This window comes from Solanum tuberosum, unplaced genomic scaffold (genome assembly GCF_000226075.1).
Source record: "Solanum tuberosum cultivar DM 1-3 516 R44 unplaced genomic scaffold, SolTub_3.0 scf00168, whole genome shotgun sequence".
Classification (NCBI taxonomy): Eukaryota; Viridiplantae; Streptophyta; class Magnoliopsida; order Solanales; family Solanaceae; genus Solanum; species Solanum tuberosum.
In genome coordinates, this window is record NW_006239096.1 from 1,150,798 (window position 1) to 1,163,813 (window position 13,016).

A 13,016-nucleotide genomic window follows, 5' to 3' on the forward strand; every position below is an offset into this window, starting at 1 on the left:
TTTCCATATATCTTTCTTAGTGTTTTGATCAAGATGAAATCTTTAGTGTTTTTCAAGTTGTTAGGAGTATTGGCTTTTGTTTCTATGTTATATGGTGGTGTTCATTGTAAAGAGTGTACAAACATTTATACTCCATTGTCATCACATACTTTTAGATATGAGTTATTGTCTTCAAAGAATGAAACTTTAAAACAAGAGATTTTTAGTCATTACCATTTGACTCCTACCGATGATTCGGCCTGGCTTAACTTGCTTCCTAGGAAGGTGTTGAGGGAGGAAGACGAGTTTGATTGGGCTATGACATATAGAAAGATGAAGAATTCGGGTGGTCTTGGAGACGAGTGTTGAGGGAGGAAGACGAGTTTGATTGGGCTATGACGTATAGAAAGATGAAGAATTCGGGTGGTCTTGTAGAAGTTTATGGTTTGTTGAATGAGGTTTCACTCCATGATGTGAGATTGGAATCAAATTCAATGTATGGAGTTGCTCAGCAAACTAATTTGGAATACTTGTTAATGCTTGATGTTGATAGATTGGTTTGGAGTTTTATGAAAACAGCTGGTCTGGAGATTCGTGGTAAGCCATATGGAGGTTGGGAGAAACCAGAGATGGAGGTTCGAGGTCATTTTGTTGGTTAGTTCTACTTTCTATCTTTCAGCATTTGATTTATGGATGAATTTTGTTTGTTCGCGATACAGTGAGGATTCAGGCCTCAACTCACATGATTCAAGAATCAAACTTTATGAGTTTCTGAATGTTACTTTGAGAGACAACTACTTGTATATTCCAATATGTTCAGTTTTATGCAAACTCGTATCGTTTAGCTGACAGTTTGCTGTAACTTGAAGGTCATTACCTTAGTGCCACAGCACAGATGTGGGCTAGCACCTACAATGACAGTCTTGGAGAGAAAATGTATGCTGTGGTTTCTGCACTAAATGAATGCCAGGAAAAGATGGGTACAGGGTATCTTTCTGCCTTCCCATCAGAGCAATTTGATCGCGTTGAAGCTATACAACCAGTCTGGGCACCGTATTATACAATTCATAAGGTAGATGTTCAATTCTTGCTTCTTAACGCCATTTATGCTCCGCTTAACTAAATTGGACTTTGACAGATAATGGCAGGTCTTTTGGATCAGTATACTTTAGCTGGCAATCCTAAATCTTTGAATATGACTACATGGATGGTTGATTACTTCTACGATCGGGTGCAAAATGTGATCACCAAATATACTATTCAAAGGCACTGGGATTCGTTAAATGAAGAATTTGGTGGCATGAATGATGTTCTTTATAGGCTGTACAGAATAACGGTACAGTCTAACCTTTCCTGTCCTAATATCTAAAACTTAACTAATTTGATTTTGCAAATTGCAGCTTTCCTTAGCACAATATTTAGTCATTAATCGCCTCACATAAGCAACAATATGCATATATCATACTCTTTGTGATTATCTGAATAATCTTGCTTTTGTCGTCCTCTAAATGCTGTTGCAGGGTAATTCAAAGCACCTAGTGTTGGCTCATCTTTTTGACAAACCATGCTTTTTAGGACGCTTAGCTGTTAAGGTATAAATCCCCGTTCTCCACATTCTCACATTGTAACATACTAAATATCGACTGGTATCTATTACCATTACTTGCTATGATTCAACTAATTGCTGTGTTGACTATAATCGAAACACCTCATTCGCACATTTGAGAACGAACCAAGTTATTTACTGGGAAAGTCATTTCTGTTTCTTAATTTTTGTATAACTAAATTTGATTTTTAATCTTGTAATTTCTGTTTTTCTTTTGGTTTAGGCTGATCATATATGATCCATGATTACAATATATAGTTGTGTGTGTAATGAGCATTAACTTTATCGCTGATATCTTTCCCCTATCTCTTCTGTTAGGCTGATGACATATCGAATTTTCATGCAAATACACACATTCCAATTGTTATTGGATCACAACTGCGTTATGAAATTACTGGTGATCCAATTTCTAAGGTAAATGTTTTTGATTTTGGAAAACTATCTTTTCAGGAGTAAGTTCTGTAGTCCTGGTGTTTCCACTGGTTTACATGGGAGTAAATGCAACATTTTTTTTCTTTAGGAAATTGGGATGTTCTTCATGGATATTGTCAATTCTTCCCACGTCTACGCAACTGGAGGGACATCAGCCGATGAATTTTGGTAGTACAGTCTAAAAAATCTAACGGAGATGAACAGTTCTATTTATTTGTTTACTATTAAGCATAGTATGCACAAAGTTAATTCCTTTGTTTGGCTTACTTGATTTAAAGTTCTTTGTATCTCCCCTTCTCTTTGATACCAACCTGAGCAGGTCAGATCCGAAGAGGTTAGCAAGCAAGCTAAGCAAAGAGACCGGAGAATCGTGTACTACCTATAATATGCTAAAGGTGCGCTCATTGGTTTTTTTTGTGTGTTGTTTCCTATTTCGCTCGTAGGGGAAGAGAGTGTTTATTTATGGAAAAATGTGAATCATTTGTAGGTTTCCCGCCACTTGTTCAGATGGACGAAAGAAATAGTATATGCTGATTATTATGAGCGTGCATTAACAAATGGTGTGCTCAGTATCCAAAGGGGGAGAGATCCTGGAGTGATGATATATATGCTTCCACTTCGACCGGGTGCTTCCAAAGCTCGGACCTACCATAAATGGGGATCGCCGTTTAATGACTTTTGGTGTTGCTATGGAACAGGTGTTGGAATAAATACACTCTGATCTTTCGCCCTTCTGTTTTCTTTTTGATAGTCGTGGTATCCATAGTAGTGTACGGATACCTTGATAGTTCTACGGGTAGTTGCTACCTCCCTCTAGTATAAGTATGGAATAAATACACTCTGATCTTTCGCCCTTCTGTTTTTTTTTATAGTCGTGGTATCCATAGTAGTGTACGGATACCTTGATAGTTCTACGGGTAGTTGCTACCTCCCTCCAGTATAAGTACCGGATAACTCTGTCCATCAAAGATTGGACATACGGGACCATACTTTTCTTGCAAAGAGCAATCTTCTCTATGCCCCTGGCACAGCAAATATATTTATGTCTGCAACAAAAAATTGTGATTTTCTAAGTTTACCCCCAAAGATCTATAGCTTAAAAAAATGGAATGAATTTAAGTTGTATTTTCCCATTTTCCTCTATAGGGATTGAATCATTCTCCAAATTGGGAGATTCTATTTATTTCGAAGAGAAAGGTAATTCTCCTGGGCTCTACATCATCCAGTATATATCTAGCACTCTTGATTGGAAGTCTGGGCAAATTGTGGTGAGTCAGAGCGTAGACCCTGTTGTTTCGTGGGACAATCGCCTTCTAGTGACAATAATGGTGTCATCAAAGGGGGTACGCATTCTAATTTACTTTGTTCCTTTTTTCATTTGTTGGAACTTATAGTATTTGATAGAATGCACTACTCCTCCAATTTCCGAGCCTCAAAATGACATTTTTGACTTTAGCCCACTGATATGCTTAAGCCGCCCTTGTTTTGAAAATAACTTGTTGTGATGGATAATTCTTTCAGAATGAAACTAGTGCACCATCTACATTGAATCTGAGGATACCAAGCTGGACAGATTCAAGTAGCGCAAAAGCATCCTTGAACGGAGAGAACTTATCTCTACCTCCACCAGGTAACTTCCTTTCGATCACCAAGGGTTGGGGCTCAGGTGAAAAAATCAACATGGAGCTTCCTATGAATCTTCGAACAGAGGCTATTAAAGGTGATAATTAAGATTTTTCTTTGTCCGATCAATGTTATATGTCTCAATTCAAAAAAACTAATGGATCATACATTATACCTACTAACACACTCTTCTAAATGGTGCTTTAGATGACCGTTTAGAATATGCATCGATACAGGCAATTCTTTATGGTCCATACCTTCTCGCGGGCCATTCTACTGGCGATTGGGACATTGAAAGAAAATCCACTTCTCTCTCAGATTTGATAACTCCAGTTCCATGGGAGTATAATTCTTATCCATAATGCTACAACGGTCGACAGTACAAAAAAAGTATCTATTTCATAATATGTTGAAACTTACCATTTGCATCATTGTTGATTTTCCAGGGAAGTTGGTTGAGTTTGATGAGCCAAAGAAGCTGATAAATAAAGAGAATTCATTATTTGGAATGCTTGTTAAGGAATATTGGGCTCGTACAGAAAAGTGAAATCACTAATGATTTTTTATATTGCATCTAGGTGAACTAATCAATAACATACTTCAATGAGGGAGAAGGGGTGAAATCATTTCTGGAAAATAATGAAATGAGGGGGAAAAAAGAGTAATTAGGATTTAGTGATTTAGTCTATGTGACAGTGGAAAAAAAGAGTAATTAGTATTGGCATGCAATATGACATCCACATGGCATTTAACAACTTCCGTTAATAAGAAGAGTATTTTTGACCCAATAGTTTGACGGGAAGGGTAGTTTGAGCCGAAATATAGTTTAAGGGTAAATATGAGCTATTTCCAGATAGTTTAAGGATATTTTTGACCCTTTTTCGTACTCTAAATAAGGATTTTCATATATGAGTTCATTTTTCTTTCTTCTTATTAGATTGAATCTAATGATTAATGTGTTTAATTTTTAAATTATCCATTCTTTTCGTCTAAAGTCTAACACTCGGCCAACTTTTAGAATGTATATCTAGATACCTTAATTTATTTTTAATGTGTTTTGTGGACGCACAAAACTAAATTGACTCATAAATTTTGAAGTCGGTCTCGATGATGGGCAAATTGGCTTCATACCTTATTACATATGCTGAGGAATGAAGTAAATGCATACCATAAGAACAGTTCTTTTAAAAAATAATTCCTTCCATAAGTTCTCATCAAATTCAAAAATGTAATACCCAATTGATAAATGCTTTTGTAAAGTTTTTATCATGAATGAATATAATAGACTCGACTAATGTATAAAATCTCTAACATAACATGAATAAACTATTTTACTGAGACAAAGCCTTTAACATACCTATAAGCAAAACAAGAAGCAGTTGGAGCAAACAGATTAGGACTTGTTTCAAATTTTCGTAATGCAGAAAATTAAATGCAATTAAAATACAACAACATACTGTGAACTTTTGTTGTTATCTTGATTACTCTTTCTTAATATTTTTTCATGATTCGAGGCTCATATGTAGAATGATTTAGATCTCCTTGAAATTTCTTTGATATCTAAGAACGTCGACATTATTTTGGATTGATCTCCGAGAAGAACTCCGTTGACCACTCTTTAAAATAACCGAGTAGTCAATGTTGTGGCTTTGGCCAATGCTTGCAGAATGTTTTAAGAAAATTATGTAAAACTCCTATTTATATATAGTTGTAGGTGGTAGACAGTCTAAGTGTAAAATGAACTCTTTTACCTTCTTCTGATTGGTTTATATTAGTCATCCAACTTATCACAAATTTTGTGATAAGGTTTCTTGTGATTAATTATCCAAAATATTTTATATTAGACACGTGATGACTTTTGACTGGTTATTGAATTTGATCAGGATTGCCACAATATTTAAACACGTGACATCATTTTATTGGTCTTGAATATGATTAGGATGCCGTGTCATTTTACACATGACATGAGTTGACCCTCACAATGAAATGGACCTTGAATTAAATAAAATAGACTTATTCATTTGTAAAACTCAAATTAATCATTCATTTCAAATGAACATGAATTTAATTTAAATTATAAATGAATTTTTAGTCCAATAAAATTTATGTATTTATAAATGTCCCCGTGTCAAGGCTTGTCAAACCGTAATGATGAGGCTTGAAGTGGCGGTCCAGAACCACTCTTTCGTTTACTAGGTCGACACTTGTTAATATTTGACAACTTTGAAAGTGTAAGAGGGGATGAATTACTCCTTTTTCAATTTTCGTCTTAACGGTCGACTAATGATGTTCATCAATCAATTGTTATCAACAAAAAGTTAATAGATAATAATAAAAATGATGAATGTAAAAGTTATTACACCAGATATTTTTGTATTGGTTGGGATCTCAAATAGATCTTAGTTCAGTCCCCTTAGATTGAAAGTTTGTTCTCTTCTGATCTTTGTAATTTGGTTTGAGCACAAAGTTTAAATATAAATCCCAAGTCTACATTCTGCTTTTCTCTTTATTTTTATTTTTTTGATACAATACCTTACCATAAATATTTTTGTCTTCCCTCTATTTTTATTACACAGTAAAACATTAAGTAATGCAATGCTTAATAAAAATACAATAGACAAGGTTAGATAATTCAGACTGTTTGTATATCCTCACTTCTTTTTTAGAGCGTTTTCTTATAAAGTTGACGAGGCTGAAGTTTCTTCGAGAATAGATAGTAACCAAAGAGATTTGATTTTTGAAAAAAAACGAAGATAATTAATCATATTTCCAGATTAATTTCCAAGATCTCCTTGAAATTTGATTCGTTTTCCATCCTTGAGCCCTTGTAACGAGAGGGGTGATATTCTCAATTAGTCATTGAGATCTTGATTCCTTATTTAGCTCCCTCAATTTTTGCTTGATTGAATATATTGCCTTACAAATATTACCAGTATATTATTTAATATAATAATGAATTGGGGCTATATTTTAAGAAAATTGCTATGAAGAGTCTCAGATATTTGTATATATTTTGTATTTGTATACCTATTAATAATTTTGTTATTATACTGTACATATGTATACGTATTTGTGTATATACAAACTTCCATTTCTTGTTTTGTTCTATATATTTTTTTATTGTTGGTTGTTTTTTTCCTGTATATTATCACCTACAATATTTTTTATGAATCAATTGTATAATTTCGACACTTATTTACAATTACTTATTTATCTATATTAATAGTTTGTATATAATACAAATACCTATATATAATATGTTACTTGTATAAATTCAAATTGTATAATTTCTAAAAAAAAACAGCAAAATAAATAAACAAAAATTAGCATAACAAATGGAACTATACCCATAAAGTGTATTTAGACAAACTATAGGTAATGAGAATTATTAAGTTTCATCTCTAGGGTAGTATTTATGCTTTTTTTTTTCTATAAAAAAATGTACCTCATAATTCACAGGATGAGAGAAATTATAAGAACAATGCAATGCCAACATGCATACAATACAAATACAAATAATTGTATATAATATGTTACTTGTTTTGATTAAATTTTTCTACTATATTATTTCACAAAGCTTTCACAACTCTTCATAATTAAGTAATTTTTAAATAACCAAATACATTTGTAATGAACTTTTCTCCTTTTTAAACAAACTTATGAACTAAACTCAGTTAATTAATATGCTGAAAATAGGATGGAATCATAAAGCCAGACAACATAATAACCCTGTTCATATAGGTGTGAACATTTGATTTTTAGTAGTTACAACAAAACTATCCATTTTTAGCTTTTACTCCACTCTCTGCTTACCTTTTTGTCTTCTTATTTTGATTGCCTTCTAATGCTTTATTAACATTTTAAAATATATTATTTTATCATATTAATATGAGAAGAATTGTAATTTACAGTACTTTTAGTATATTTTGAATTATCTAGATATTACTAATAAAATAATGAATTAATCTAATGTACATAATTTTATAAGTACTAGTTTAGGAATGGAAGGTGCAACAAGTATTTTTGTCATGGGGTTAGCACTAAGCACTTTTGCTACTTTCTCTTATTGAATTACTTTGAAGGTTACAGCTTGAATTTGTCTTTACAAGAGTTGTTTTTTAGCTCATTTTCAACAATGGTTGTTAATTTTCTTGTCTTTTTTTTTAACCCTCCTCAACGCTCTACACACTTCTTTTGCTCTTGCTTTCACATGCAGGACTCTAGTATTGAGTTAGCTCACAATTGTCAAAATTTGTTATACTATAAATTGAGAGAATTTCCATATATCTTTCTTAGTGTTTTGATCAAGATGAAATCTTTAGTGTTTTTCAAGTTGTTAGGAGTATTGGCTTTTTTTTCTATGTTATATGGTGGTGTCCATTGTAAAGAGTGTACAAACATTTATACTCCATTGTCATCACATACTTTTAGATATGAGTTATTGTCTTCAAAGAATGAAACTTTAAAACAAGAGATTTTTAGTCATTACCATTTGACTCCTACCGATGATTCGGCCTGGCTTAACTTGCTTCCTAGGAAGGTGTTGAGGGAGGAAGACGAGTTTGATTGGGCTATGACGTATAGAAAGATGAAGAATTCGGGTGGTCTTGTAGAAGTTTATGGTTTGTTGAATGAGGTTTCACTCCATGATGTGAGATTGGAATCAAATTCAATGTATGGAGTTGCTCAGCAAACTAATTTGGAATACTTGTTAATGCTTGATGTTGATAGATTGGTTTGGAGTTTTATGAAAACAGCTGGTCTGGAGATTCGTGGTAAGCCATATGGAGGTTGGGAGAAACCAGAGATGGAGGTTCGAGGTCATTTTGTTGGTTAGTTCTACTTTCTATCTTTCAGCATTTGATTTATGGATGAATTTTGTTTGTTCGCGATACAGTGAGGATTCAGGCCTCAACTCACATGATTCAAGAATCAAACTTTATGAGTTTCTGAATGTTACTTTGAGAGACAACTACTTGTATATTCCAATATGTTCAGTTTTATGCAAACTCGTATCGTTTAGCTGACAGTTTGCTGTAACTTGAAGGTCATTACCTTAGTGCCACAGCACAGATGTGGGCTAGCACCTACAATGACAGTCTTGGAGAGAAAATGTATGCTGTGGTTTCTGCACTAAATGAATGCCAGGAAAAGATGGGTACAGGGTATCTTTCTGCCTTCCCATCAGAGCAATTTGATCGCGTTGAAGCTATACAACCAGTCTGGGCACCGTATTATACAATTCATAAGGTAGATGTTCAATTCTTGCTTCTTAACGCCATTTATGCTCCGCTTAACTAAATTGGACTTTGACAGATAATGGCAGGTCTTTTGGATCAGTATACTTTAGCTGGCAATCCTAAATCTTTGAATATGACTACATGGATGGTTGATTACTTCTACGATCGGGTGCAAAATGTGATCACCAAATATACTATTCAAAGGCACTGGGATTCGTTAAATGAAGAATTTGGTGGCATGAATGATGTTCTTTATAGGCTGTACAGAATAACGGTACAGTCTAACCTTTCCTGTCCTAATATCTAAAACTTAACTAATTTGATTTTGCAAATTGCAGCTTTCCTTAGCACAATATTTAGTCATTAATCGCCTCACATAAGCAACAATATGCATATATCATACTCTTTGTGATTATCTGAATAATCTTGCTTTTGTCGTCCTCTAAATGCTGTTGCAGGGTAATTCAAAGCACCTAGTGTTGGCTCATCTTTTTGACAAACCATGCTTTTTAGGACGCTTAGCTGTTAAGGTATAAATCCCCGTTCTCCACATTCTCACATTGTAACATACTAAATATCGACTGGTATCTATTACCATTACTTGCTATGATTCAACTAATTGCTGTGTTGACTATAATCGAAACACCTCATTCGCACATTTGAGAACGAACCAAGTTATTTACTGGGAAAGTCATTTCTGTTTCTTAATTTTTGTATAACTAAATTTGATTTTTAATCTTGTAATTTCTGTTTTTCTTTTGGTTTAGGCTGATCATATATGATCCATGATTACAATATATAGTTGTGTGTGTAATGAGCATTAACTTTATCGCTGATATCTTTCCCCTATCTCTTCTGTTAGGCTGATGACATATCGAATTTTCATGCAAATACACACATTCCAATTGTTATTGGATCACAACTGCGTTATGAAATTACTGGTGATCCAATTTCTAAGGTAAATGTTTTTGATTTTGGAAAACTATCTTTTCAGGAGTAAGTTCTGTAGTCCTGGTGTTTCCACTGGTTTACATGGGAGTAAATGCAACATTTTTTTTCTTTAGGAAATTGGGATGTTCTTCATGGATATTGTCAATTCTTCCCACGTCTACGCAACTGGAGGGACATCAGCCGATGAATTTTGGTAGTACAGTCTAAAAAATCTAACGGAGATGAACAGTTCTATTTATTTGTTTACTATTAAGCATAGTATGCACAAAGTTAATTCCTTTGTTTGGCTTACTTGATTTAAAGTTCTTTGTATCTCCCCTTCTCTTTGATACCAACCTGAGCAGGTCAGATCCGAAGAGGTTAGCAAGCAAGCTAAGCAAAGAGACCGGAGAATCGTGTACTACCTATAATATGCTAAAGGTGCGCTCATTGGTTTTTTTTGTGTGTTGTTTCCTATTTCGCTCGTAGGGGAAGAGAGTGTTTATTTATGGAAAAATGTGAATCATTTGTAGGTTTCCCGCCACTTGTTCAGATGGACGAAAGAAATAGTATATGCTGATTATTATGAGCGTGCATTAACAAATGGTGTGCTCAGTATCCAAAGGGGGAGAGATCCTGGAGTGATGATATATATGCTTCCACTTCGACCGGGTGCTTCCAAAGCTCGGACCTACCATAAATGGGGATCGCCGTTTAATGACTTTTGGTGTTGCTATGGAACAGGTGTTGGAATAAATACACTCTGATCTTTCGCCCTTCTGTTTTTTTTTATAGTCGTGGTATCCATAGTAGTGTACGGATACCTTGATAGTTCTACGGGTAGTTGCTACCTCCCTCCAGTATAAGTACCGGATAACTCTGTCCATCAAAGATTGGACATACGGGACCATACTTTTCTTGCAAAGAGCAATCTTCTCTATGCCCCTGGCACAGCAAATATATTTATGTCTGCAACAAAAAATTGTGATTTTCTGAGTTTACCCCCAAAGATCTATAGCTTAAAAAAATGGAATGAATTTAAGTTGTATTTTCCCATTTTCCTCTATAGGGATTGAATCATTCTCCAAATTGGGAGATTCTATTTATTTCGAAGAGAAAGGTAATTCTCCTGGGCTCTACATCATCCAGTATATATCTAGCACTCTTGATTGGAAGTCTGGGCAAATTGTGGTGAGTCAGAGCGTAGACCCTGTTGTTTCGTGGGACAATCGCCTTCTAGTGACAATAATGGTGTCATCAAAGGGGGTACGCATTCTAATTTACTTTGTTCCTTTTTTCATTTGTTGGAACTTATAGTATTTGATAGAATGCACTACTCCTCCAATTTCCGAGCCTCAAAATGACATTTTTGACTTTAGCCCACTGATATGCTTAAGCCGCCCTTGTTTTGAAAATAACTTGTTGTGATGGATAATTCTTTCAGAATGAAACTAGTGCACCATCTACATTGAATCTGAGGATACCAAGTTGGACAGATTCAAGTAGCGCAAAAGCATCCTTGAACGGAGAGAATTTATCTCTACCTCCACCAGGTAACTTCCTATCGATCACCAAGGGTTGGGGCTCAGGTGAAAAAATCAACATGGAGCTTCCTATGAATCTTCGAACAGAGGCTATTAAAGGTGATAATTAAGATTTTTCTTTGTCCGATCAATGTTATATGTCTCAATTCAAAAAAACTAATGGATCATACATTATACCTACTAACACACTCTTCTAAATGGTGCTTTAGATGACCGTTTAGAATATGCATCGATACAGGCAATTCTTTATGGTCCATACCTTCTCGCGGGCCATTCTACTGGCGATTGGGACATTGAAAGAAAATCCACTTCTCTCTCAGATTTGATAACTCCAGTTCCATGGGAGTATAATTCTTATCTAATATCTCTAACACAAGAATCTAGTAATGCAACATTTGTCATGACAAGCACGAACCGCTCTATTCAAATGGAGAAGTACCCTGAAACCGGAACAGATTCTGCTGTCAGTGCTACCTTCAGACTCATCTCAAATGACAAACAATCTGTCAAGCTTTCAAAACCAAAAGATTTTATCGGACTACTAGTCATGTTAGAGCCCTTTGATTTCCCTGGAATGTTCATAACTCATCTACGAAATGGCACAAGTCTCGGGATCACACAGTCCTCGGATGGGATTGGGTCGTTATTCCGTTTGGTTGCAGGATTAGATGGGAAGGACGGGACAGTTTCGTTAGAATCTGATGACAAAAGTGGTTGCTTCATGTATAGTGGTGTGGACTACAAAGATGTATCAATTGTCAAGCTTAACTGCAATTCGAAGTCGTCCTTCGATGCTGAATTCAAACAGGCAGCAAGTTTTATGTTAGGAAATGGGATTACCCAGTATCACCCTATCAGCTTTGTGGCAAAAGGTGCTAAGAGAAACTTTCTTTTGGCACCATTACTGAGCTTCAAAGATGAATCTTATACTGTGTATTTCAACATTCAATCATAGTGGTTTCAAATAATAATAACGCTAATTAACTGGTCGTTTGGTTGATTTTATTAACGAAATTCCCAACTCCCCCAACATATAAGTTTTCGTTTAAGTTATACAATGTTTGGTAGTTCAAGAAAAATTATCCCCGCAATTGGTTGGTCTTATTAAACTCAGCATGGTACTAAATGTTGTATAGAGTAAATTTGTAAGAACAAGATACCATAAGGATGGCCTTAAAATTTTGCCCCTCATATTGACGATCGTTAACTTTTGTCCCTACATAATTTTAATAAAAATAAATTGACCAAAATACCCTCCTACCTCTTCCATATGTTCGGCAAACTACTAGTGTAGATGAGATTAGTATTAGAGAAAAAAAATATATATGCAAGATATGTCGAGACATTAATAAGGAGTCCATACGGCTTTACGGAATTAAATTCAGGTAAGTAGAACTCTCAAAATTGATTGGAAGAGATATGTCGAGAAGTCAAAGGGAATAGGTTGTGTTATAAAAAAAAGTGACTTTTCTCGAATTTCCGAGATGCAGTACTTTCGGCTATCCCACTATAGCCGGAGGCGTCCCACTATAGCGGTGTGCATACTGTTATAGCAGGGTAAGTTCCGCATAAAATATTGTTTTGCCGAACATATGGAAGAAGTAGGAGGGTATTTTGGTCAGAAACAACCCCGAAACCTCCTAATTTATGCACTTTTGTTCT

The 13,016-nt window shown here is 34.8% G+C and overlaps 2 protein-coding genes across 2 annotated transcripts; both read left to right on the forward strand.

Moving 5' to 3' along the window:
• Positions 1-33: 33 nt before the first annotated feature.
• On the forward strand, positions 34-4,002 carry LOC102592030 (uncharacterized). The gene is made up of 12 exons (XM_006354213.1): positions 34-328; positions 415-633; positions 849-1,051; positions 1,118-1,315; positions 1,500-1,571; positions 1,904-1,999; positions 2,106-2,185; positions 2,337-2,412; positions 2,505-2,715; positions 3,164-3,360; positions 3,539-3,737; positions 3,848-4,002. Exons 1-12 carry the CDS (start codon positions 34-36, stop codon positions 4,000-4,002), a joined length of 2,001 nt encoding a protein of 666 aa, XP_006354275.1.
• A 3,947-nt stretch (positions 4,003-7,949) lies between these two features.
• Positions 7,950-12,309, forward strand: LOC102592361 (uncharacterized). The gene is made up of 11 exons (XM_006354214.1): positions 7,950-8,472; positions 8,688-8,890; positions 8,957-9,154; positions 9,339-9,410; positions 9,743-9,838; positions 9,945-10,024; positions 10,176-10,251; positions 10,344-10,554; positions 10,880-11,076; positions 11,255-11,453; positions 11,564-12,309. Exons 1-11 carry the CDS (start codon positions 7,950-7,952, stop codon positions 12,307-12,309), a joined length of 2,601 nt encoding a protein of 866 aa, XP_006354276.1.
• Positions 12,310-13,016: the final 707 nt, after the last annotated feature.

Bases quoted from the DNA above. Each gene is read 5' to 3' on its own strand.
- LOC102592030 (XM_006354213.1), top strand. From the start codon at position 34: ATGAAATCTTTAGTGTTTTTCAAGTTGTTAGGAGTATTGGCTTTTGTT. The intron at 634-848 runs GTTAGTTCTACT...TGTAACTTGAAG, and splicing joins GGTTCGAGGTCATTTTGTTG to GTCATTACCTTAGTGCCACA. The intron at 2,413-2,504 runs GTGCGCTCATTG...AATCATTTGTAG, and splicing joins CTACCTATAATATGCTAAAG to GTTTCCCGCCACTTGTTCAG.
- LOC102592361 (XM_006354214.1), top strand. From the start codon at position 7,950: ATGAAATCTTTAGTGTTTTTCAAGTTGTTAGGAGTATTGGCTTTTTTT. The intron at 8,473-8,687 runs GTTAGTTCTACT...TGTAACTTGAAG, and splicing joins GGTTCGAGGTCATTTTGTTG to GTCATTACCTTAGTGCCACA. The intron at 9,839-9,944 runs GTAAATGTTTTT...TTTTTTCTTTAG, and splicing joins CTGGTGATCCAATTTCTAAG to GAAATTGGGATGTTCTTCAT.